The sequence below is a fragment of the Punica granatum genome, chromosome 3, assembly GCF_007655135.1.
Source record: "Punica granatum isolate Tunisia-2019 chromosome 3, ASM765513v2, whole genome shotgun sequence".
Classification (NCBI taxonomy): Eukaryota; Viridiplantae; Streptophyta; class Magnoliopsida; order Myrtales; family Lythraceae; genus Punica; species Punica granatum.
The window spans coordinates 35,170,946-35,194,601 of record NC_045129.1 but is presented as its reverse complement, the minus strand read 5'-3'; the positions used below and the strand labels follow the sequence as shown (position 1 = coordinate 35,194,601).

General features: G+C 40.4%; 4 protein-coding genes and 3 non-coding genes across 10 annotated transcripts; 5 read left to right on the top strand and 2 right to left on the bottom strand.

Annotated features, from left to right (window-relative positions):
- Positions 1-35: 35 nt before the first annotated feature.
- On the top strand, positions 36-153 carry LOC116202102. The gene has a single exon (XR_004155985.1). It is a non-coding gene; the product is annotated as a U5 spliceosomal RNA (small nuclear RNA).
- A 1,129-nt stretch (positions 154-1,282) lies between these two features.
- Positions 1,283-1,398, top strand: LOC116202103. The gene has a single exon (XR_004155986.1). It is a non-coding gene; the product is annotated as a U5 spliceosomal RNA (small nuclear RNA).
- Positions 1,399-2,852: 1,454 nt separating this feature from the next.
- LOC116198676 (OVARIAN TUMOR DOMAIN-containing deubiquitinating enzyme 4-like) lies at positions 2,853-5,829 on the bottom strand. Of its 2 annotated transcripts, none has more exons than XM_031528887.1 (6): positions 5,695-5,829; positions 4,586-4,707; positions 4,276-4,316; positions 4,094-4,192; positions 3,636-3,791; positions 2,853-3,496 (listed from the first exon to the last, which is right to left on the bottom strand). In XM_031528887.1, the coding sequence occupies exons 1-6, from the start codon at positions 5,717-5,719 to the stop codon at positions 3,469-3,471; spliced, it is 471 nt and encodes a 156-aa protein (XP_031384747.1). In that variant the 5' UTR covers positions 5,720-5,829; the 3' UTR covers positions 2,853-3,468. The 2 variants fall into 2 exon arrangements, with proteins under 2 accessions (XP_031384747.1, XP_031384749.1); XM_031528889.1 differs by lacking the exon at positions 5,695-5,829 and adding an exon at positions 5,310-5,657.
- Positions 3,062-3,176, top strand: LOC116202104. Its single transcript, XR_004155987.1, has one exon. It is a non-coding gene; the product is annotated as a U5 spliceosomal RNA (small nuclear RNA).
- A 3,829-nt stretch (positions 5,830-9,658) lies between the features above and the next one.
- On the top strand, positions 9,659-11,886 carry LOC116198657 (protein kish-like). 3 transcript variants are annotated; one of them, XM_031528856.1, is made up of 5 exons: positions 9,659-9,817; positions 9,969-10,028; positions 10,133-10,239; positions 10,392-10,426; positions 10,594-10,981. In XM_031528856.1, exons 2-5 carry the CDS (start codon positions 10,026-10,028, stop codon positions 10,659-10,661), a joined length of 213 nt encoding a protein of 70 aa, XP_031384716.1. In that variant the 5' UTR covers positions 9,659-9,817; positions 9,969-10,025; the 3' UTR covers positions 10,662-10,981. The 3 variants fall into 3 exon arrangements, with proteins under 3 accessions (XP_031384716.1, XP_031384715.1, XP_031384717.1); XM_031528855.1 differs by having other exon boundaries at positions 9,917-10,028; XM_031528857.1 differs by adding an exon at positions 11,264-11,886 and having other exon boundaries at positions 9,667-10,028; positions 10,594-10,669.
- A 3,380-nt stretch (positions 11,887-15,266) lies between these two features.
- On the top strand, positions 15,267-17,117 carry LOC116200989 (uncharacterized protein At3g27210-like). Its single transcript, XM_031532032.1, has 3 exons — positions 15,267-15,849; positions 16,350-16,427; positions 16,534-17,117. The coding sequence occupies exons 1-3, from the start codon at positions 15,696-15,698 to the stop codon at positions 16,944-16,946; spliced, it is 645 nt and encodes a 214-aa protein (XP_031387892.1). The 5' UTR covers positions 15,267-15,695; the 3' UTR covers positions 16,947-17,117.
- Positions 17,118-17,246: 129 nt separating this feature from the next.
- LOC116200580 (receptor-like protein EIX2) lies at positions 17,247-20,359 on the bottom strand. The gene has a single exon (XM_031531413.1). It carries the CDS (start codon positions 20,357-20,359, stop codon positions 17,381-17,383), a length of 2,979 nt encoding a protein of 992 aa, XP_031387273.1. The 3' UTR covers positions 17,247-17,380.
- Between the last annotated feature and the right edge of the window lie 3,297 nt (positions 20,360-23,656).

The following is a 23,656-nucleotide window of genomic DNA, read 5'->3' as shown; positions in this document are numbered from 1 at the left end:
TAAAAGGGAGGCCCATCATTCTTTTCAAACCACGCAGTCACGCGGTGAGCACAGAGCGAACTATTCTTTCGCCTTTTACTAAAGAATACCGTGTGCTCGCCGCATATAGTGGCATACGCCAATTTTTGGAGGGCCCTCTGCTCTTAGCAGAGTCCCAACAAACCTCAGTAGAAAATATTTTTCCGGATTTGGGCTCATTTCATTTTTCATTTTTATGATATTCGGCGGCCCATTTGACGGGGGCCCTAGCTGTGGATAAATTCTATTTAATGAGTCTGAAGTAGAAATGGGATTGGTCCTGGATTCCGAATTTTAAGTGCGATGATGTTACTCCATACAGAAAAAGATGGATTAACTGCGTGTTTATTACTGTGGGGAGTTTCATTGTTCGGCATCCGTCTCTATCGTCGAGTAAAGATGGGCTACAATAAAAGTAAATAATCCAGGCAATTGCATGAAAGCTGCAAAATTGGTTCGTAGGGCATGGAATTTTTGAGATTTTGCTGGTCGATCTTGTATCGGATGGTATTATTAGCTCAGTCGTGAATGCTCTATCTAGCAATGTTGATCTTAGCTGAGGTTTCTTCCTGAGAAATTTTAGAGGTAATATGCGTGGGAGCATGTGGTACAATGTTGGAATCGGCTCGCCAGCTAGGGACTAGTTAACGATCGATACTACGGTCTGTTACTTACGGTTGAAGAAGGGTTCCATTTTACAATTAGCACTGAGTCACGGTTCGTGTCATGACATATTTCTCAATTTATGTGATTTCACAATATATTTCTTGTTATAATGTAAAATTTTTTAAAGTTGATGTAGGAAGAAATTGCATGTTTTATGATCATAAACTATTGTTTACAGAACGTTACCTTCGATTAACATAACAGTTCTACAATGTCTTGATCATATATGCACACTGTCAACAATGTTGACAGTACAATACTGACATTGATCTAAAAAAAGTGTGTGCATATAAGTTAGAATCCAGCTGCGATAGGTGTAATGTACGAGCCTATGTACGAACTTTATTCATCTCGCCAGGCAGGTCCGGTGGTGAAGATCGAAAATTGAGGCCAAAAAGTGGAATTTTTGCTAATAACATGCTGACGCGAAGAAGAAAATGGTGCAGGAGACAATAAAGAAGGAACTTTTGTGAGGTGGGAGAAAGAAGCAAGGAAATTGTTTCATCATTTTCCTTTCATCCCACACCGCTCTGTTGAGAAGGTGGAGCTCGTCGACATGACTATAAAAGCGAAGGCCATCACCCTATTTTATTCACGCAGCCATGCGGTGACACAGAGCGAACTATTCTTTCGCCTTTTACTAAAGAATACCGTGTGCTCGCCGTATATAATGGTATACGCCAATTTTTGGAGGGCCTTCTTTGTAGGAGGCCCAAACAAGACCAAGTTCAAGATTTGTAATGCAATAATGCGTCATTGCCCAATGTTTGGACCTAATCTAAGGTGGAGTCCATTGAACGCATTATTTAATTACGTGTAGTAGTGGTCCTTCGAAGGCAAAAGTCTCGTATATTGCCAGAAATGTTTGTTGAGGCTGATTGGCCCGTGGGAGGGAGCTTCAAGTAAGCCTTGAGGGTTGCTTGCTGGATTTGCCAACATCGCTGGAGTTTTAGGGGGTGTGACTGCCCACCTCGCCAAACCCTTCATTTTTTTCATTAATTCTATAAAAGAAATTTGCAATTCTGATTTTTTAACATTTTGCGATTGACCGTATGCTCTTGATCATTTATAGTATAATGCTCCATCTAATGTAAAATCTTATCGAATAGAAGAGACCAAGGTTATCAAGATCTCGAGTCGACTCCTAGGATCTTACGATCTATGGGCAAGCTTCCGATCCCGATCTTATTCCGACGATCTAAATTCTAGGATCTTAGTGAGATCTCTATCTGACTTCTAGTAATCTTACACTATACGTAATTTTTAATAAATTTTCCCAAGCCAATGCATGTTAAGCTCATATGTCAAGCCCCAAATGCTATAGTTGATGACTTGTAGCTCCCCAAGAAGATAAATTTGATCCTAATGATGATGATGAGTTCGGTGTTAATGGCGATGATTTTCATTATGACTTCGATGACGTGTGATATGCTTTTCTTTCTTTGTTGTTGCTTGTTACTTCTATTCGATAATGTCATTTTATTTTTTGGTAACTTGTGAATGATGCCTTGTGTTTTTCTAATGACTTATTGTTAGTGATTGGTCTTTTCAGAATTTGATATCATATAAACATAAATTTTTTATGGTAAATAAGAGTCGTGTGATGGTAAATAGGAGTTGTGATGGACATAAAAACATACATTTTATTTGTATATATTTTTAAAATTATAGATAGAATCTTGCGATCCTTGGTTCGATTCTACGATCCTCAATCCCACGAGTCCCTTCCGATCCTAGGTAGAATCGCAATCCTAACAATATTTGATACATCATTGATGAGTATTCATAGAAGTTTAGTGAACTGTGCATCGACGTTGCATGAAAATCGATGGACTACCATATTGAGCCAGATCGGTGAACTATAATATGAAATGTTTAGTGTATCGAAGGCTCGGAAGTATATATGAAGACTCGCAAATAAATTGTGCCAGTTTTAACTTCAAAATATACAAATTGTGATCAGCGATGCTAATCCTTTTACCGTATCATCAATAACGAGACTGAGTTCGACGAGTCATGATGAAGTATAGCCATTTTCATGGCGCGTGAGACTGAATCGAATTTCATGCACCTGATCAATTAGGTCCTAACGTGAGAATATTTCGGGAAGTATCGTCCCGTCAATTACCACCAAAGTTGGAAGGAAAAGTTCGAAACCAGAAAGGATATGAAATGAACAAGGAATGAGTGCTCGTGTATGAAAGCCAAAATCAAAAGGAAGGAATGTTCTTCTCTTGTTGTTGGTCCAGATGGCACGTGACTTCCACGTGCAATTGGGAGCCCCTCTTTCTCCCACATCGATCGATTAGTTTAAGAAAGCAGAGCTCCTCAAAGCCATCATAAAACGGGAAGCCCGTCAAGCTGTTCCAAATCACGCAGCCACGCAGTAAGCTACAAGCGAACTATTCTTTCGCCTTTTACTAAAGAATACAGTGCTCGTTGCATTAAGTGGCATAAGCCTATTTTTGGAGGATCCCCTGCTTCTAGCGGAGGCCCGAACAAGCCCTAGTCCAAAGCATTTAGGCCTCTATATCAATAATGTTAACTTATTCTATTACATAATAGCAGAATGTCTAGCAGTGGAAAGTACAATGTACAACCAAATATCAAGTTACGACAGGGTTAACGATGGATCCATTACGATTGAACGGAAGAATGCATTGGTGTTGTACGATCATTATAGGGAAGTCAATTTCGATATGTGTTCTTCATGGGCACGGATGGGAACCCGACTGTTAGATGTTCTACGTGGGCGTGGATGTGAACCTGTCTGTATATGAGAGATTAGGCCACTATGCATCTCTTCGTGCCTCTGTCAATCGAAAATAAAGAGAATGCTATTTTACAAATCGTGGTATTTCCACAGTACAGTTTCTAGGATAAGATTCAGAGCCAATATTAAGAAGGTGGAGCATCTCCATAAAGGAATCACGAGAAGCGGAATTACTTACAGTTCGCCACCAGTCGGATTGAGCAATGCATCGTAATGTCCGTATCCATGGTAGAGGACTCGTATTGGGTTTTCTGCACTGTATTCTTGACCGTATTCAGCAATAACCTTGAGGGTACCGGCATTTCTCTCCTTCATGTAGACTGTGATAGGCATTCTAGGAACAGAAAGTACTGAAAAGATTGAACACGAACACATATACATATAGATAACATCATTTATTTCAAATACGCTCAATATCGGATAAAAAGAAGTGGGTGCACTTTTCGGAAGGTTTTGCCAAAGAGCTGTTATACAGGTTCAGCATGGAGAAGAAGATACATGAGTAGATCATGGATCAGAAAAAGTCTGGAAAATCGCATTCACAATGTGCACGATACAATTATATTACTTAGGATCAGATTGAATAGAACTTGGACATAGATGAGCGTAATGCTGAATTAAGTTCAAAGGACTTACTGTAGGACGTGGGAGCACATAAGAAGTTCGGGTTCTCCTCCCCAGATGTGAGGCTGTCGCATTTGTCCTACGTATGTGTCAAAATCTTCTTCGAGAAACCTGACAATGAAAGAGTGTTTGGTCAGCTCAGGTTCTGGAACAGCCAGGTTTTCATGCCGAAATCTGAAGGGATCGGTACATACCATTCAGTTTCCGACCTCCTCTTGATAAATTCATCGGCCACCTGTCAAACCCATTGAAGATTTCAATAGGTTTGAAGATGAACAGGCCCGTGCCCGAAAATGGACGTAGATAAAGCAAAACTGATCAGACATTACAGATCATTTCACCCGACAGTCGATATAATTAGGAGCTTTAGGCTATGTCTTTTCGACGTTTATTAACTTCTATGAGCTCAGAGTTCATGCACAATATAACTAATCCAGACACAAGGAAGTCGAAAGCGCGAACATCATTATGGGTCGGATAAACTATAAAGAACTCTGTTCGTACTTTAGCTCTGAGCTCATCTGCCAGTTCCTTTTGTAGGCTTTCAGATGGAGACTGCTTCCCGGCTCTAATATATACCCCATGAGCCACCGAACGGAACAAACATCTTCCATCTCCTGGAATTCCTGAACCCAAACAGAAAACACAGCATGTTCTTTAGCTTCGAAAATTCAATATAGTTCACGTAAATTTTGTATCTTTTGAATAGAAGTTATTACCCTTTTACCGATAAAAAAGAAAAAGAAAAAGAAATTATGTCTTATGATTCTCATCTACCGTTCTATTTACAGCACAAGTAAGATGAAGATGAAGTCCTCATACTTCCTAGATACAATTCAATGTGTGCCGTATATGAATAGAGGCCTAAATATCTTGCAATGTCGCAGATTATGTAAGAACAAAGACGGTTGAGTCAATGGAAAGCTCTGCCTGAGCTTTTTCGACCCTGTTGGACTCTGTCCTTAGACAAGCGCCAAGCGAAATAACAAACGCATGGAAATCATTGACATGGATCCAACAGGGTGATGTCGCATAAGGTAGAGCCAGCTCATGATAGATTTCCACTAACCCGATAAAGAATTCGGGCAATAAAACCCTATGCTTTGGCATAATCTTAGAGTGAGTCATATATATATATATATCCTCGGAATTCCAAAAGAGAACTCAAGATTTATATACAAAGACACAAGCAAGAAGCACAGCCAGATCGAGAGAGACAGAGAGAGACCATGCCCGTCATCCATAGAACAGATCAAGAGTTTAGATCGGGAAAGAGGAGAGGCAAGACAAATGTGTCTGCTCAACAAATTAATAGATCATATAGAGATAGAAGAGCTATCACAGCTTAAACAAAGCAATAAGAAAACTTTCGACAAATCACCAAAGCAAAGTATCAAATTCTTCCTTTTCCATGCCCATAGGGCAACTAAACTGGGCAGGCATCAGTTCCTTTTCCACATTAAGGAAACAAAGAACGACATGTAAGTCATGACAACTAAACCGGGCAGGCATCAGTTCCTTTCCCATGCCCATAGGGCAACGAAGTAGAGGAGGATAGGGGCGCAGAAAAACACAAAACATACGAATGGTTTGAAACTGTGCCAGATCGTTACCAAGCAAGTTTTCGGGTTTAGGCATATTAAAGGGCCTCGGACCTCATGATCCGGGCCACAAGGTACGAGCATTTAAATTCAAACTATTGACAGATATGGGAATGTCGGAGAGCTTTTTGTCTTCGAGCTGGGGAAGTGGACATGACGAGAGAACAGCTGTGAGATGAGAACCTTTATGTCTGCTTTTTTCTGGGTTGAGTTGTGGTGACTATCAGGGAATCCAATTCTATGCTCCACAGGACACAGAGAGAGGGAGAGAGAGAGTGGAGGCACGTAACTCAGCACTTTCAAACTCTGGATCTTTGCTTCTTCTTCTTTCTTTTCATTTCCGTCATTGTTTCACAAACAAAGTTCAACGTATCACAGACTGATTGAACGGTCGGGTTATTCGATCATGGGATCTTTGAACTTCTGCTTCTTGTGATGAAGTTCTTATTTATAATTGACGTTTCAGCATTCTTCTACTCCGCTTATTATCGAGGTATATGGTTCTTGGTTTCCTGCAGTACCTGGTACACCCGTCGGGGTTGCTTCCCCTGGTCCTTCCTAGGACTGACTTCGGGATATCGTCCCCTGCCTAGCAAGTGGCCAAGGGACCATTGTCACAGGAGCAAGGGGTCCTTTAGCTCTGTCTTTGGCCATTTAAGTGGCCATGCTACCGTCAGCCCCAGGACCCCTTCGGGTTCTTTGAAGATTCTAGCCTTTGGGCCACCCAGAGGACAACGGTCTCGTATCAACAAGTCACACTTCAATAGTGAACATTTTTTTTTTCTTTCCAATTTAGTTTACCTGTTACAAGAGACGCGTATAAGGACTAAAAGGACGGCAAAATCCAGAATGCAACGAAGATTACAATTGAATTATTGAGTTTAGAGGATATAAATGAAGAGTTTTACAATAATATTTGGGAGAATATATCAAAATTTTTAGACCGAATCCATCCCGAATATTCTGTTACTATGTAGAAAATTTGCTCGATGAGATTCTCAATTTTGACCCAAGTGTCCTAATGGTTTGCAAATTGCAAGCCCGAATGTCCCAAAAGGGTCATCTGCTAGCTGAGCGTGACTTGGGTTTAGAATTTCGTGGGAAGCTTCTGTGTTTCCATACTAACCAACCAAACGTAGCTCTTTGCATGACATCAAATAGCTTCTAGCCAAAGTTTTGACAAATGCCTGACAACCCGAACCGATGCCCTGATATGAGAACCTTGTAACCCAACCTTGATCCTACATCCACCACGGGAACTCCCTTACCTTACAAGAAAAGAAGCCACTCCCACTGATTTTCCTGTGATTTGTCATCTACCACAGCCGAAAAACCATGGCAATGCTTAAAAACATGCCTTCAACAACCTCAGTGTTGTCCACTTATACTACCTTTGCTGCATCAGCGATGCTGATGAGGACCATGCTCAACGAAGTCCATAACATCAGTAGACAATTCATACCCCAGAAGCTCCGGGATAGAGTCTTGTCCGGACTCGATGGCATGTTCGGGAATCGTTCGGCTCATATGACCCTGATCTTTGATGAGTACAAGGGGCTGTCCATCGATGAGATTTGCCAGACTTCTGAAGCTTATCTAGGCACGAGGATTAGTCTATCGATTCAGCAGCTTAATGTCTCAAAACTATCAGAAGAGAAGAGCATCACAATCACCGTCGATAAATGGGACAAGATAGTCAATATTTACGAGGGCATCACACTTACATGGGAATTCGTTTGCACGGAGACTCAGACGGCGAAACCAAATTCCAAGCCCCTCTAAAGGGACAAATCCAAAATCAGATCCATCCGCCTCAGCGTCCGCAGGATTAATTTATCTGACCATTACCGGGATTAATTTATTTGACTATTACCAGACCGGATTTGAGTTATTCGGTGCACATATTGACACAATTTATGCAGAATCCACGTCAACCTCATTGGGATGCGGCCATGAGGGTTGTGCGCTCTCTAAAGCAATCTCCAAGGCAAAGAATTTTTGTATAGAATGATTCTCAAGATCTTGTGGCTTATTGTTATTCAGATTGGGCTAGCTGCCCTATGACCAAACGATCAGTTACAGGATATTTCATCACACTTGGAGGATCATCAGTCTCTTGGAAGACCAAGAAGCAGACTAGTCTCGTTCATCTGTAGAGGCTGAGTGTAGGGCTACAGTGGCCACTATGAGAGAGACACTTTGGCTACGTAGGTTATTGAGTTCTCTTGGAGTTTGAACTCCTCATCCTACATGCTTATTCTGTGACAATCAGACCAAACATGTAGAGATAAATGTCACTTTGTTCGTGATCACATTCAGTCTCGAATCATTGCTACTGCACATGTTTCCACCAGGTTGCAGCATGCGGATGTATTCACAAAGGCATTGGGTTGAGATCGATTTGCATTTCTCCTCGACAAATTGGGCATTCGATAGTCTCATGCTCCAACTTAAGGGGGAGTATTGAGAGATACATCCGAGATGCATTGAATCTTCTAGATAACTAGAGAATATCTCGGGATACACTTTGTAATATAATCTTTATTGTAATCTTCTAGATGGGATTGAGATCGAGGTGCAGAAACTGGAAGTCGAAGGAGATGGAGAAGATTTCGAGGAGGAAGCCGAGAAGAAAAGGACTACTGAAAGAGATCCCAGTAGGGTGGAGTTTTTTTTTCGCTGAATAATGCATAGTTTCATAAATCAAAACGAAGAAGAAGTTACATAGTTACCAAGGTTCGGATATCCCTAGAAAATATAAAGAGCGTTATAGTTTGACTATGAGTCGAAATGGCCCAGATCATGGGCTAGGGTGTTATCCGACCTTGGAATCTATGAACATTTCCAGTCTAAAAGGGAGTTCAGAATAAAAATGATATCCGATACTAAGCTCCTAATTTCTCACGGGGAGGAGTGTGGGTGCAAAATGGCATTTACAAGCATTAGTGCATCACAACGAAGCCAGATCTTCGTGAATCCTCTTTCTGTAGCTATTGAGAGTGCAAGGAGTACAGCTCGGGCCTCTGCTTGAAGTAGCGAGTCCTCGTGTGATATCTTGAGTTGCCGAACATGTAATGATGCGTATCGAAATAAACTTGTCTTTCCCCTTGGATTCAGTCATCAGTTGCTTTAACCGACAATTCCATTGTTCATGTCCTCGTTGTATTGGAAAATAATACATTGGACTTGGAAGTTCCAACAGCAGCCTTATAGATTAGTCCTATATATGTGATCCGGGAAAGAAAAAAAAAGCATCGAAGTTCGATATCCAAACCGTGTGCAAACTATTTGTGTTCCCTTTCTAGCGCTCGAACCAGGATTTGGCTGCCAAAGGCCATGGATGAACCGGTATGTGGCCGGATGGCCTATGAATTTAATCTAACACTGAAGTTTACAGAGTGTCAGAAATGCACCATGAAGTTCAATTTTTAGTCCCATTACCGCTACAAATTTGATTGATAATGTTCGTTGGCTGGATGATTTGTTCAATGTCATCTTTCATCAATCATAACTTTTTCGGTGTGAAATTTATTACCTAGTCGAACCTGGTCGGCCCACTAAAGGGTAATGCTCTCTTAACGTGGATTTTTTGCATTCACAATGACTCGAATCCAAGACTTTATTTAAACGGAACGAGCGCCGAACCATTTGAACCAACTCATGTTGGTATCAATCGTAACTTTCTTTTTCAGGTAACATATCAATCGTAACTTTTAAGTTAGTACACAAATTTCCATAGATATGGCCTGAATTCACATTGAAACATGTCTTAAACTAACAACCAAGAGGTTCTAAACTTCTATATTAGGTTTGCATCGTTGAAACTACCTGTGCTCATTTCTTTTTTTTTTTAATAGGCCTTTCAACCTCCTTTCTAACAACAAAAGTGGGACAAAAGCAAAACTCATGGTTGCGTATGCTCCAAATGTCAAACTTTGGGGTGTGAAAATAAATTTCCCCAATCTTGCGGCCAAAAGCCATGCGGCCCAACTCAGATCAGAATGGTTTTCCTGTTCCCAGTTGCATCCTCCTCGGTGGTAGAATTGTTTGATTTGCACTTGCTCTTCCTTGCGCTGATTGCTGCTTTCCTCGATCGATTCATCTCCGGCGAGCGCGTCGCTTTTCCGTCAAAAGGGTACCTCTGCGATCTCTCAGAATGCTTATCCCAAGATTTCTGCTGAAAGTTGTGATCCAACCACAGCTAATAATTGGGTGACATTCATTCTGCTGCCAGCAATTGGGCTTGGAAGCTCTGTGTTTACGCCATTATTGTGTGTCTGAGTTAGGGGTCAGGTGGAAGGAGGAAGGTAGAAAGTGCATAACCGAGCTTTGGAGCTTCTGACATGGTAAGCGGATTTCTCTCTTCTATGAACATGTCGGTTTGTTCTCACTGCCTAATCATCAGTCAAGAGCTGATAATTTCTGTGTTGGTTGTTAATGTGAGTTCCAGTCGGCTCTCTTCAACTTCCATTCGTTTTTAACCGTGGTGTTCCTCGGAATCTGTACATGTGCCTACGTGAAGATGCAATTTCCGTCTATTCTTGCGCAAAGAACGGGGTATATTCTCTTCATATATCGAATTTGATCTTGCAATTGATGAACATTGAGCAATTTGGAATTGTTGATTGTTCTATGTCAGAGTAAGATCATCAGCCAAAGATAGCTTATAGCATTTCGGTTCGCTCCTTAATTTGTCTCGTAAATTTCAGGTTTCGTGGTTTCTTTTGGAAGGCAGCTAGGATAGGTAAGTTGGTTTCATCTTTACTGTAACATGCTTGGCATTCAAGACTTGTGATTATGGGCGACTTCATAGACGCATTTTAAACTTCTGCGTCCTGTACGAGACTCTCCTTCTGTACAATTGATTGATTTACGAGGTCTGACTCCTTCTTTCTTTGGTTTATCATGAAGGTGAGCGCCTCAGCCCATGGATTGCAGTAGGATGCTTTTCGATGGGCGTGTCAGTGATCTTCTTCTGACAAATTCTGTACGTCGATGATCTTCTTCTGAGCAAGATAGGTTGTATTTGGCTATTTGCAGACCAGATTTGCAATAGTTGAGCCGCTGATATAACATCCTCAGATGCATTTTGGGACCTCTAGTATAATCAGGTGTAAGCATAATTTTAAAACTAGTAGTTTATTTATTGGAAATATTCCCCATGGACAAGGCATGTCTAGTCTTTGTATATGAGCGTCAGATTCACAATTTTCAACGTGTTAAAAATTGTTGGTTGAATTCTCGGAGATGATGATATAACTTATTACGGTAATACTGAATTCTTGGTGCCCTTTTGTTGTCTTTGTGTCTCTCTGCAACCAAAGTTCTGCTTTTTGAGGCAACAACGGCATCTCATTACTCAAACTGGATGTTGCCTTCAATCTTCTTTTTCCTGTGAAAGTTCTTATATGCAGTATGTAATGCTATGGGGGCATGTGTCAGACAGCAAGACCTCTCGTTATGAAATTACAAAACATTCCGGTCATTACTCATTCCTGTGGAACATTGGGTATTTACAGGACAGGATATTGTGTGCTCTTACGTGACATATTTGCTGACTCTCTATGGATATGACATGTAGAATATTACCTGATGCAACCGGTGAGGAGTATGATTAAGCCGAAATGAGTGCAGTGGATGGCTTAGACCCAACAGGGACACAGGCAATGACATATACTGTGAGCTTGATCTTCACTCTCCTCAGCACCAGAACCTTTTCTTCGCCCCAAGTAATAACAGATAAGATTATCCTCTTGATCGGTCTCTTCTCCTTGCTCTCCTCTTCTGCCTTCTCTGCATCTTCTTCGCTCTCTTCTTCATCTTCTTCTCCGTCCCAGTGAAGGGGATAGCTCCTTAAGAAAGTCCTTCTGTTGTTATAGTCTTCATAGCGGAAACTCCTCGTTTTCAGTTCACTTGGCTCCATGCCCATTGCAATCACTGCTTAATTTTGCCCACCTTTCTCGAGTGTTATATGGGGGGGAAGTGGATGATAGAGTGATAGAGGCAGGATTTATTTTTTAAAAGAAAGGGAGCTTAGGGACTTAGAAAATGAAAGAAGAGTGATGATCTGTTCGATATGAAAAGGATGTCTAAATCTTGTGTTTGGCTTGAGTGTTCTGCAAGGACGTGCTTTGATTTGTTAATAACTTAATAATTCTTCTTGTTGGTTATGTCAATCCTAAGGTTACCATGTTCTCTTGCTCATTCCGTTAAGTGGTTCACTAAATTCAATGTTTTTGGATTGGACTTGCAGTTCATTTTACCTTTTTGTTTCGATTTTTTTGGATTGGACTTGCAGTTCATTATGGCCTTTTGTTTGGAACTGTTCGTTTTAACGTTATGTTCTGAACTGCTACCGTGATTCTAAGTACTTGCTAGGTGTCTTCTCCTTGTTTTTTGACTTGTTATTTTTTCGGTATGTGAATCGTGAATGCCCTTTTAAGGGCAAATTAATGTCTACTTCTCAAGTGCTGCACATGCCTGATGTCTGTATCTTGATTGATTTTATCAAACATTACGGCTTTCATTTTCATCGAGAAAAAAGGAGCTCTTACTCCAAGTTTCGGGCGAGTTGCTTCTTCATAATGGAGCTAAACTTTCTAATCTCTAAAGAAGGGATAATTTTTACTATACGGTTACGGGGCATCAGGTATCGGCAGAAGCTCCCCTAGAGAAGATACGTTGCAGCATTCTTTCTCGTTTGCTGATTCGTGAAGAGACCTTTAATATTATACGAGGATAAAGGACAAAACAACGTAAGTAGCTTGCCGTTCCTTTTGTTGCATTGGTCGCTTCAATGGTTTATTTATTTTTCCGCCTGGGGAAATAAGGAAGAGCCCCAACCCACAGGGCAAGGTACGTTGAAAACGATGATGCTGAAGTTAGACGACGTCGTATTCATTTTGAATACTGTGTCAGATAATTTGATTTGACAAGTAACCCAATCGAGTTGCTTAGAAAAATCAAACAAAACAAAGGTGGTTCCAAGTTGCAACCGCTAATTACAAAAACGACCATGTCTCGTTAATTACTAAGCAAGCTAGTGATGCGGAGAAATTATTCGATAATCTTATTTCGTCATGTGACATGAGAGATAACCAATTAAATTGTAATAAATTAAATAATAAGTGTTAATCACTCGATTAATTGTGATAAGTCTTCTCAATTGAAATCATCTTATGATCATTTAAAATTTTATCAGTGAAGTGACATACTTAGACACCATCTTCAATCTGCCTTACGAAGTTACGATGATGATTGGATATTCATGTATGTACGCACTTAAACCTCTTCCGACTCACTATGCACATGGATGATTTCAAATTGGTTTGATTCCTGGAGACTCTCTTGAACGCTATAGGATGTGATTGGAGACGGTAACCTGAATCGGGATTCATTGGTTAGCTCTCGTACGACATTATACTGGAGGACGGGTTCGGTATGTTTCAGTAACACTGAAACTCAATTAAATCCAGTCTGGTCTAATCCTCATCGAATATAGATACTTTGCTCGAGTATTTAATGGATGTGAAGGTTGCATGCTCCCGGCTTTCACTCGAAATCCTTCTGATAAGTCAGATCATAATCACGGCATTAGCTGGTAATGGTATGATTAGTCTATCTTCAAATTATTGCTTACCTGTTTGTTAGCAAAAAGGGACTTTTTTGGAGTCAAGTATCTAATCCAGTGAACGGCTGTCGTATTTTGCTGGGCTGGCTGAATGGGAAACAGAATTGAAGATAAAGCTCAAATTCCCCAAATGATTAGCAATTGAGTCTGTTGTATAGTTGATGCAGTTGTTGACAATATAAACTCGCTGTTACTCGTTTTCTTTTTCTGTATGTATCATGATATTCGAAAATTCAACGAAATTTAACTAATTTAATTCGAGCTGAGTTAACATATTAAGGAGTAAAATTTTCACAATCGTGATTTTTGTTCATCACAAAAGTCAATCTCCAAATCTTTTTTAAAGAAATAAGTATCAAATCGTTTAAATCAATCATAGTAGTTCGTCATTACTTGTTATCACTTAAACATCATTAAAAAAAATCCAGCAATCTTGAAAGCAAAGCCCTTAACACGCATTATTAGAAAGGGAAGCATGGAACTGATAATCAAACCAGGAAACAGTTTTTACTGTTTTAGACAGCAATTGATTGCTAATCACTTTTTTTTATGAATAAAATGGTAGATAGCGTTATGGCGATGTTGCTCCTCGTCGCTACGTAATATATGGACTCTTATCTTTAATCACGAACATATTAAATCAACTACATATTCAGCGCAAACACTGCTTTCATCAATTTTTTTTCCATCCAAAGGAAACCACAAAAGGCGTGACACGTGTGATATTTACAAGTCAAAGGGAGCAGACGATGCTCTGTAGACTGATAATGAAATTACGAGAATTCGATCGTCCATTTGGATGCTCATTGGTGGGAATTTAATACGAATACAGGTGGGATTGGACCAATTTAACGGAATCCTTGGCGTTAATTTCGCGATTTTTGTATATATATTAATACGCGACGTGTATCAATATTAACCAAGATGTGTTTTACGCATTATACTTATGTGATTTAATCCGTTTGATTTCGCAATCGAATTTTAAAATTTTAACATTAATTCTAACTTTACTCACTACAAAAAAAATCAACTCTTTAAAGTAAAAAAGATGAGGCCCATACATAAATTCACATACACCTCAATTATATTCAATTCAATTTTTAATATTAAATTCTCTCAACTATTGATTACTTTTTCACATTTTTTCTCATAATTCAATAAAACAATCATTACAAACCAATTAAAATCAAAACTCAACTCAACTCAACTCTAAAATCAAACACACCACATTTTCAATCAAATTGTTATTCACGTGAATTTTACGCTTATCACCTTATAGAAAAAGAACATATAGAGTCCTGGTCGTTCTTTTACTCTTTGGTTTTGGTTTGGCTATCCAATGAAGTTAAGATCAGTTTGATAGCATCTCGACTAAATCCACTTCTTCTTGGGCTACGGAATTGAACGAGATAAAATCTTTTGATATTACAAACTTTTCTTATATATAGGGCATTCAGTACTTCCACCTTTCCATAGTAGTAGTAATAAAGTTATTATCATTTTTAAGCAAAGCCGTGTAGAATGTCCCTAACAAGTAGTAAACCGCATCTTTAAGGGAGCCCCTATGGTTTGGACCGTCTAGAAGGTTTCAATACCTTTGGAGGAGGAGCCATTCTTTTTTTTTTTTTGGTATACGTGAATTTAGTATAATATTTTAGAAATTTTAATAATTAATAAAGATACACATTGGCACGTCAAAGAGAGTCTGTGTCACTACGCTAGTAGCCTACTTAACATTGGAAATTATCACTCTATCTAATAAAATCGAGGGCCCCAAGACGGTCCGGGGTTGCGACTTAGGATTTTCCTATATACGTGGATGCCGAAAATTGGAAATGACGGGATTCATTTTATCCGGCAAGAATAAAGCCAAATCAGGATATTTTCCTCTTCGGTTGGAGACAAAACCATGGAAGCTATCGAAAATTTAAGAAAAACAGAGACAGAGAGAGAGAGAGAGAGAGAGAGAGACCTTTGTTGTTCCCAACGACAGTTGCCTGTAATGGCTAAAGAAGTTCGGGATCTCCAAACCAGAGCGAGGGCTGAATCTGAAGATGATGATGATAAGCCAACAATTTGGGGGATTTTGATGGCGAAGCCAAGTGGGCCCACCCCTGTCAGACGCCATTTATTTCGCTTTCTAGACCGATCAACTCCTCTGCCCCGACTTGTAGTTGAGAGGGAAGAAGTAAGTGCAAGTGGGCATTCACCTCCTTTTATCCCCTCCAAGCATTCCTTCCATCAGTAGTCCAAAAGCCAAATCATTCCTCCCCCTCTCTCTGTCTCTTCAAGCTCACTTTCCTCTTCTCTGCAAATGGGTAGTGATTTGTGATCCGGGGGACACGGCGGGAGCCGCATAAGGTCTATCTGTTATTGGTCGTTGATGGGCAATTGCGTTGCTGCCTCGAGACGGCATGACTCGGGCCTGAAGATCGATTGGTCGGATGATCCCAAGGCCGGTGATCAGGCTCCCGTGTTGGTCGAGTTGCCCGTCAAGGGAAGCGAGGGCGGCATTCGGAGTTCGGGGTTTGAGCTGAGTATGATTCCTCCTGGAACTTCAAGAGTTGTTAGTAGATTGATTTCGTTAATGCTTTGATCTTCTTGCATCAAAATTGGGCTCCGTATGCCTTTTCACCGAAGAATTCGCAGTTTTCAGTGTTTTGGTTTGGATGGTTGGACAAGGACTTGGACTTGAGCTCTTTTGTCCTAGGAGGATGCTGAATGAGAAATATGTTGAAACAGTCAGTTAACTGATATTCCCGAACACTGTTCACGCTGTGCTTCCTGGCCGGGAAGGGAAAACTATGCATTCGTCATGTAATTTTGTTTTGCTTTAGGCAGTGATTACTGATTACATTCCGAGTGTTTCCATTACTTTCCTACTCAAAGGGGCCTTAGATTAGATGCTCGTGCTCAACACGACATGGAAATGGGGCTGACACGGTTTCAGGATCCTTGGATTTTCGGCATCTGCAATTTTTTGTATGGAAACCTATTGTTTCTCTGCATTTAGTGAAATTAATTTTTCAATATGCAGACAGCAAGGAGGAAATGTTCTTTGATTCCCAGCCATGGCTCGAATCGGATTGTGAGGACTATTTCAGTGTCTGTGATGGTAAGATCATCTTAGTTCGACATAATTTTTCCTGCAAAGTCTCCTCAGATTTTCAGTCGATATAAACGTGTACTAGTGAAGCTGTTTTTTTTTTGGGTTCACCCAGAGACTCCGTCCTACGGCAATTCTCCAGTCCACCCAAAGAAGTTGAGAGAACAGCCGCTTCCAGTAAAGTCTCTCTCTACGGAAGCTGCTGTCGATTCCGTAACCGAGCCCCCCGTGACCGAATTAAAGAAGCAACTCCATGAGCTATTCCAGGAGAGTTTTCGAGCCAACCAAGTTGAAAACAAGCTCGGTGATATTGAGTTACCTCCAAATTCGCCAAGTAACAGCCCATACAGCCCTATTGTGATCTCAGATCAAGCTCCCGGTTCCGTGAAGAAAGCAAAGTCTGCCCAATCGCCTCAGTGCTGCATCCCGAGTCTGGTCCGAAGCCTCAGCTTCGGAGAGAGGAAGAAGAGGATGAAGCCCGCAAATGGTACTGTAGTTCAGTCTAGTGTAATGGAAGGTAAGGCTTAGCTTTACTTGCGCAATATACTAAGCAAGCAATTTTTCTGTAAGTCAGAATAACCGTAAAAAGCCGAAACTTCATATCCCTTTTGTTCCTGAGTTTGGATCGATTGCCAAGCAGATTCGTGACCTCTGTATATGATGTGTTATATATGATGTCTAACACTATGTTTTCACTCAGCGGATAGACTTTCATGTCCTCATAATTTTTGCCCGATGAGATGGGAACAAAGAAACCTTGTTGTCTACGTGGTCGAGTTTTTGATATCTAGTCAGTTGAACACAGAAATGGAAATTCCTTATCTTCCCTAGTAGGAAAACGAGTCATATATAATATCTTGTAATGTTTGCTTGCGCTACAATAGTCTACAGATTATTCGAGTTCTAATTCCTAGCTGGTATCTTAGGAGATGACTATGAAGCGAACAATGAAAAGACAAGTTCTAATTTTCGGATTGACCTCTTCTTTCCGTCAGCTTCCTGCGCAAACGAGCTATGTGTACTACAACAAACACATATAGCCTGTCCATGACCCTACCTACAAACTGGAAGTAAGCATGCCTCCATGATTTCTTTATGGCCAACGAGCCACAAACAGACCAAAACCCCAGTAGAAATCCCGACCCTGTCCAAATGTATAACCACAAATCTTCGAGATCACCTTTGTCACCTCCCTCCCCTCCATTATCCCCATGTTTTCGATCCTGATCAGCAGGGGTTGAGCAGCTGGTCGTCAGTGGTGGGCCACAGAGACCTGGGTTTCCCTCGAACAGAGGCACATCGAAAGTTTGAAACTGGTTCTCAAATGGAATAGGGCCTGACAAGTTGTTGAAAGATAAGTTGAGATGAACCAGTAAGGTCATGGAAGACATGCTAGCAGGAATTGCCCCTGAAATATGGTTCGACGAGAGGTCGAGGGTCTCCAACTTTGTCAGGAGAGAAATATTCTGTGGAATTTTGCCAGTCAAATGGTTTTCTGATAAACGCAAAGCACCCAAGAAGGAGAGGCTCGTTATCTCTTCTGGGATCTCTCCAGAGAGATTGTTTCTCGAGAGGTCAATCAAATTCACTAGCGGGATCAATTCATAGTACTTCATTGGCCTGTCCTTCATATTCAGCTCGATATTTCCGGAGTAAAATGAATGGAACTCAGGGGGTAACTGATAGTATGGCTGGTAAGATTTCATCCCATCCATATCTGCAAGACATCGAGGAATTGATCCTGAGAGTCCATTATTTGCGAGGTCTAGAACATGGAGAATGGGGGAACAGCAGAGTTGTTCCGGAAAGTTTCCTGTGAAATTGTTGGCCCGGAGGATCAACTCTGATACTGAATTCAGACTTGTGAGGGTCCAATTAGGTATGGGACCGTGGAGTCTATTTTCCCCAAGATCGAGCGTGAATAGGCGAGAGCAGTTGAGCGAGGATGAAAAGAGTTTCCCGGAGATATTATTGGTGCTTAATTTTAACCACTCGAGCAAAGGGAACAGTGAGCACATTTTCCTTGGGATGGCGCCGGAGAGATTGTTCCAGGAAAGATCTAAGATCTTCAGGTTTGGCATTTCAGTCCACCCGGAGAATATATGCCCGGATAGAAAATTTTGGGATAAATCGAGATATGCCAGATTTTTCACTTTGCTTATGGAAGCAGGTATCTTACCCATAAGTGAGTTGTTGGCCACGTCTAGGTACTTCAATCTCGACATGTAGAGATCAATATGGGAAGGAATTTCTCCTGAGATGAGATTATACCTAAGGGAGAGCTTGTTGATCCCCAACCAAAGTGGGAATGGGCCCTCGAAATGGTTTGAGGCTAAATTCACGGTAGCAGGGAAGTCGAAGGACAAACTCGAGGGAAGCGTACCCAGTATATGATTTCTTGACAGATCGAGCTGCCCAATCTGTTGAGATATTCCCCACAACCAATGAGGTACCGTGTCCGAAATCTCAGCATTGGAAAGGACTATGGTGGATAGTTTCTTCTGAGATTTGAGCCATTCTGGGAATCCTGGACCCATTGGACAGTTACTGATCCAGATGGACTTGAGATCGAAAACCGGAACCCAATCCCGTCTTACCCTGAACCTCATCCTTCCCAACTTCGCAGATGATAAAGAAAGATCTGTCAGCTTTGTCAGGTTCCAGAAGTGATCTTCGGACACGGTTCCCTCCCAGGAATTGGAGAGGAGGCCCAATATAGTCAACTCCGAGAGACCGCCGATGTTCTCAGGGATGGTTCCGTTCAACTCATTTTCGGAAAGGTTGAGCTCTTCCAAGCGGGACAAGTTTCCTAGGGAGCTTGGAATTGATCCAGAAAATGAGTTCTGATTCAGTAGGAGAACTCTCAGGTATCCGTGGGATCCTAGGGAATCAGGCAAATCTCCATGGAACTTGTTTTCCATCAAATCTAGCTTCTCCAAGCTGCTATTCGAGCATCCAGACAAGCCCAAAGCAAGGCCTTTTACATCGCCGGTTAAGTTATTGAACGACAAGTCGAGCTTCTGCAAGTTGCATAGACTGGCTTCTTCCATTGCTGGAAGAGCGCCCACGAGGTAAGTGGTGCTCATTCGAAGCTCGACAAGAGAGCCAATTTCGAAAATCCATTTAGGAATCGAGGAATTGAAGTTGTTATCAGATAGATCAAGAGTCGAGAGGGAGGTGAAGTTCCATGGTACAGAATGGGTAGGGAAGATAGATAGCCCACATCCTACCAAGCTCAGCTCTACGAGCGAAGAGAGCTCGGCAACGTTCTTCAACCAGTGATCCGATGCTGCGCTTAGGTTCACCCCAACAAGTCTGAGGTTGTTCAAGGATGAGAGACCAGACAGCCAACCGAGGTCAGACACCCAGAGGCCCCAACTCGAATAAAAGTCAACTGTCAGATCAAGGTACTGCAACTTCGAAAGGTTTCCAAGGCTAGAAGGTACCAACCCTCCAAAGGAAGCAAGGGAGAGGTCGAGATGCCTCAGGCTCTTCATCGAGCCAATAAAATCAGGAATCGGGATTCCCTGGAAATTATTGCTGCTCAAGTCCAAGTACCTCAGGTACTTCAAATCGAGCAGAGCGGGACTCAACTCCCCGCTCAGGCACTGCAGCATATAAGACTCTGGATCACCGTCTTCCCTGACCATGTAGTCGGTGCAGAAATCGGGACTTTTAAGATCGAGCCTCCTGACATGGCCAGTGGAGCCGTCGCAGGCCACCCCGGGCCACTCGCAGCAGTCCAGGCCCCTCCAGGAAGAAAGCCAACGGGAGGAGTCTATCAGGCCATTTTTGAATCTCAATAGGGCTTCCCTTTCCTTTGGATAGCAGGTGGTGATGTTGCTGCTGGGAAAGTTGCCAGTGGCTTCAGGGCATAGAATCAGTGAGAGGAAAAGGACTGGAGTTAGGAGAAAGGTTGCTTTTTTAGAAGCTGAAGCCATTTGGAATCCCATAATAGGTGGTTTTAGTTTTGGTGTTTATATACAGAGGGATCATAAATGAGATTAAAGACTTAAAAAAATAAAAATAAAAAGTGCATCAAATACTATTTCTCATAAATTATAAGGATATGATTTAACAACAAACTGAGCTTTCAGTTGATATATTTATAAGAATTCGAAATCCATTTAAACCGAAAGCAACTCGTAGCAAAGCTATAAAATTAGTTTCACTCGATAATTTAAAAATACATGTTATTTAATTTTAAAAAAAAATGATTTTTAATAAGTTGTTCATAGCCTAAATTTTTTTATTCTTATTTATGGCTTAGTTTATTTTTCAAGGTATTACCTTGTGGAAAAGGTAGGCAAGAGAATCGTCATGCTTTTTTTTTTCGTTGAATAAAAGGTTAGGTCGGGTTATTAGCCCGCTGTAGCTGCACCACCTAAGGAAACCTAACCGCCACGAAATATTCCCTTCGCCATAACTCGCTGAGAATTTAACCTAACTTGGTCATCGCAACCCCACCAACACACTAGTGAATTAAGTTTAAGGCCCACCAGATCAAGCATTATGGGTCAGCAACCGCCATCCCATAATACACCCATATAGTAACAAGCTCTACGTCCTCAGTGAGGTTCGAACTTGTGATGTTCAAGTGGAGTATTTGATGCTTAATCACTAAACCACCGTTCTGGTGGTGAGAATCGTCATGCTTAGAGCGAATAATAAGGTGGTCAAAATAATAGTAAGAATAACAACAACAACAATAATAATAATAGGCTGGAAGGCTAATAATATATATATACGAGCCTTGTGGGAGTAGAATTCTCGAGACCCCCTTAACAAAATTCCTAAATCCGTCCATGGGCTCACTTGTGCTAAGGTATTATTTGATATTTTCTCCGTTTAATTCTTTAGTGTAAGGGGAAGGTTTATGATATAACCACTTTAAAATAATTGCACTGTACAATTAAAGTTAATAATTTTTTGTAAATTGTTATGGTGCAAACACTTTAGAATAATTGTATCATACAATCAAAGTAAATTATTTCTTGGAATTTTAGTAAAATTTGTTAAGAGACTTGTGAGGGAATTTAATCTCACACTAGCCTCTTATGACAAATTCCTAGGATTTGTAGGAGGTTTGGATTTCACCACCTATTAGTTTGAACTTTTTTTGTTGGAAATGAGCCAAACCCACATATGCGTATTGGAAATTTAAGATGACATCAAAACAAGTTACACACCCATGTGGTGTCAAACTACGCCAAGCCCAAGGATTGTAGTCAAAGTGTGCCTCATACTAGTCTCTATTCTCTCCTCACCCGAGCACATAAGAGATAAAACACTCATGTGGAGTCACACCGCGTCAAACTTAATGTTGATTGCAATCAATGTGCATCACATATTAGTCTTTTGTCGCCCAAGCATGGAAAAAAGAGAGCAAGGCTTGTGATTAGCTAGTAAGAGAGGGTGTTATCAACTCAAATTTTTGGATTTGACATGGGTCTATCTGTTTATAATTCCAATGAAAATCCTACAAAAAATTTCAAACAATTTCATTTAAGCTTTTAGAATAGTACTTGATTTTTATTTAAATTTTTAGTAATTTACTTAATTATATGAAGCCATCATTTCTATTTATTGTAACATGAATCTCGTTCTTTCTTTAATTTCGTTATGAAAACCTTTTTTTTGGATGGAAGGTTACAAAGAATGATGAAGGTTAAATTATGAAGAATTAGTACATAATTTTTTAATTTAATTACACCAGGAGTACAAAAGATTTGATAAATGTAACACTTTGATACAAAATGAATTTTTTTTGTTAGAATTTGATATAAAATGTTCGAATTTGTTGTAATCAAATGCACTCCATTAGCTAATCCTTTGACGTCGTTAGCTTCCATTGACGTGGCTAATGACATTTCAAATGCATTCGACGTGATGATGAATTAAAAATAAAAAAATCGTTTCTAATTTTAATAAAAATAAATAATAAAACAAATAAAATCAAAAAAATAATTAAAAAAAAAACTTTCTTTCTCTCCCCCCTCTCTCCTCACTTTGTCTCTATCCCCTCTCTCCGTCTCTCTCTCTCTTCTCTCTCCACAGCCATGGATGAACGCATCCAGTTCTATTACTTACATTCCCATTTCATAAAATTCAACATACCCACAATCAATTCACACAATAGAAGGTGCAATAGCATCCGCTCACGGACTTGTAGCCCATCCCTTCCTCCTGTTCCATCTTATCTTCTTCTTCCTCCCCTCATCTCCGAGGACACCTTCATCAGAGTCGAAAATGATAGAGAGAAGAGCAGCGAAGAAGAAGATAGGAGAGAAATTGGGAAGAGGAAGCAGGCGGTGATGGTCTTCAGAGCCTCAGCCTTCGAGTGGCTGGCCATCGAGATGGCCTTCAATCCACTCCTCGATAGGGCCTGCACCGCCATGAACCTCTATGACCCTAACCGCGACCCTGACGACGACGAAGCCCCCTCCTTCGAACTCCCAACCCCAGCCCAACCTTCGCCTGTTGCTGCAAGTCAATAAGCGGAACTGCCCGGAACGGAGGCTTCTCAATCGATCCAGTTGAAGATCGGAGAGAGACGATAGAGAGAAAGATGGAAGAAGGAGAGAGAGAGGGAAGGGGAGAGAGAGAGAGAGAGAGAGAGGGTGAGAGATGGGAGAGAGAGAGAGAGAGACAGAGAGGAGAGATAAAAGTTATTATATTTTATTTTATTTTAATTAAAATTAAAAACGAATTTTTTATTTTTAATTCAGGGAAAAAAAGTATTACTTTTAATACAAAAGGTAAGCTTATAAGTATAATTAATAAAAATAGGACACAATACAGAAAGTGATACCCCGTTTGGATTCAAAGTTAATTAATTTTAACTTTAACTTTAACTCAACACACTACACAACAAAAATATACATTTCCCAATTCAAAAATTTTAACTTTAACTTAAACTCAACACACTATAAAACAAAAACACACGTTTCCTAAGTCAAATTTATAATCACATCTCATTTATCCTTTTCCATAATCAAAATTAAAATCAAAATCAAAGTAACTTTAATTATGAATCCAAACGGCCCTTGAAAGTCTATAAATAAAATTAAATAATATGGACTGAAAGGAAAATATAATTGCTAATTTAAAAGGAAAATAAAGTATAAGATGCATGTTTATAAGTATAAATATGTATCCGGGTGGCGCCTTATCATATAGTAGTGTTATTATAATTTATAATTTTTCTAGTAGTAAATATACTTGTTTAGATTAAGTAT

What these genes read in the sequence shown, in the direction of transcription:
- LOC116198676 (XM_031528887.1), bottom strand. Translation starts at nt 5,719, where the DNA reads ATGCCTAAACCCGAAAACTTGCTTG. An exon ending in TAAACCCGAAAACTTGCTTG is followed by an intron (nt 4,708 to 5,694) that starts GTAACGATCTGG and finishes GTTTGGGTTCAG; the next exon opens with GAATTCCAGGAGATGGAAGA. An exon ending in ATGTGCTCCCACGTCCTACA is followed by an intron (nt 3,792 to 4,093) that starts GTAAGTCCTTTG and finishes TTCTGTTCCTAG; the next exon opens with AATGCCTATCACAGTCTACA.
- LOC116198657 (XM_031528857.1), top strand. An exon ending in ATTCTTGCGCAAAGAACGGG is followed by an intron (nt 10,240 to 10,391) that starts GTATATTCTCTT and finishes CGTAAATTTCAG; the next exon opens with GTTTCGTGGTTTCTTTTGGA. An exon ending in TTGGAAGGCAGCTAGGATAG is followed by an intron (nt 10,427 to 10,593) that starts GTAAGTTGGTTT and finishes TTTATCATGAAG; the next exon opens with GTGAGCGCCTCAGCCCATGG.
- LOC116200989 (XM_031532032.1), top strand. Translation starts at nt 15,696, where the DNA reads ATGGGCAATTGCGTTGCTGCCTCGAGACGGCATGACTCGGGCCTGAAG. An exon ending in GAGTTCGGGGTTTGAGCTGA is followed by an intron (nt 15,850 to 16,349) that starts GTATGATTCCTC and finishes TTCAATATGCAG; the next exon opens with ACAGCAAGGAGGAAATGTTC. An exon ending in CTATTTCAGTGTCTGTGATG is followed by an intron (nt 16,428 to 16,533) that starts GTAAGATCATCT and finishes GGGTTCACCCAG; the next exon opens with AGACTCCGTCCTACGGCAAT.
- LOC116200580 (XM_031531413.1), bottom strand. Translation starts at nt 20,359, where the DNA reads ATGGCTTCAGCTTCTAAAAAAGCAACCTTTCTCCTAACTCCAGTCCTT.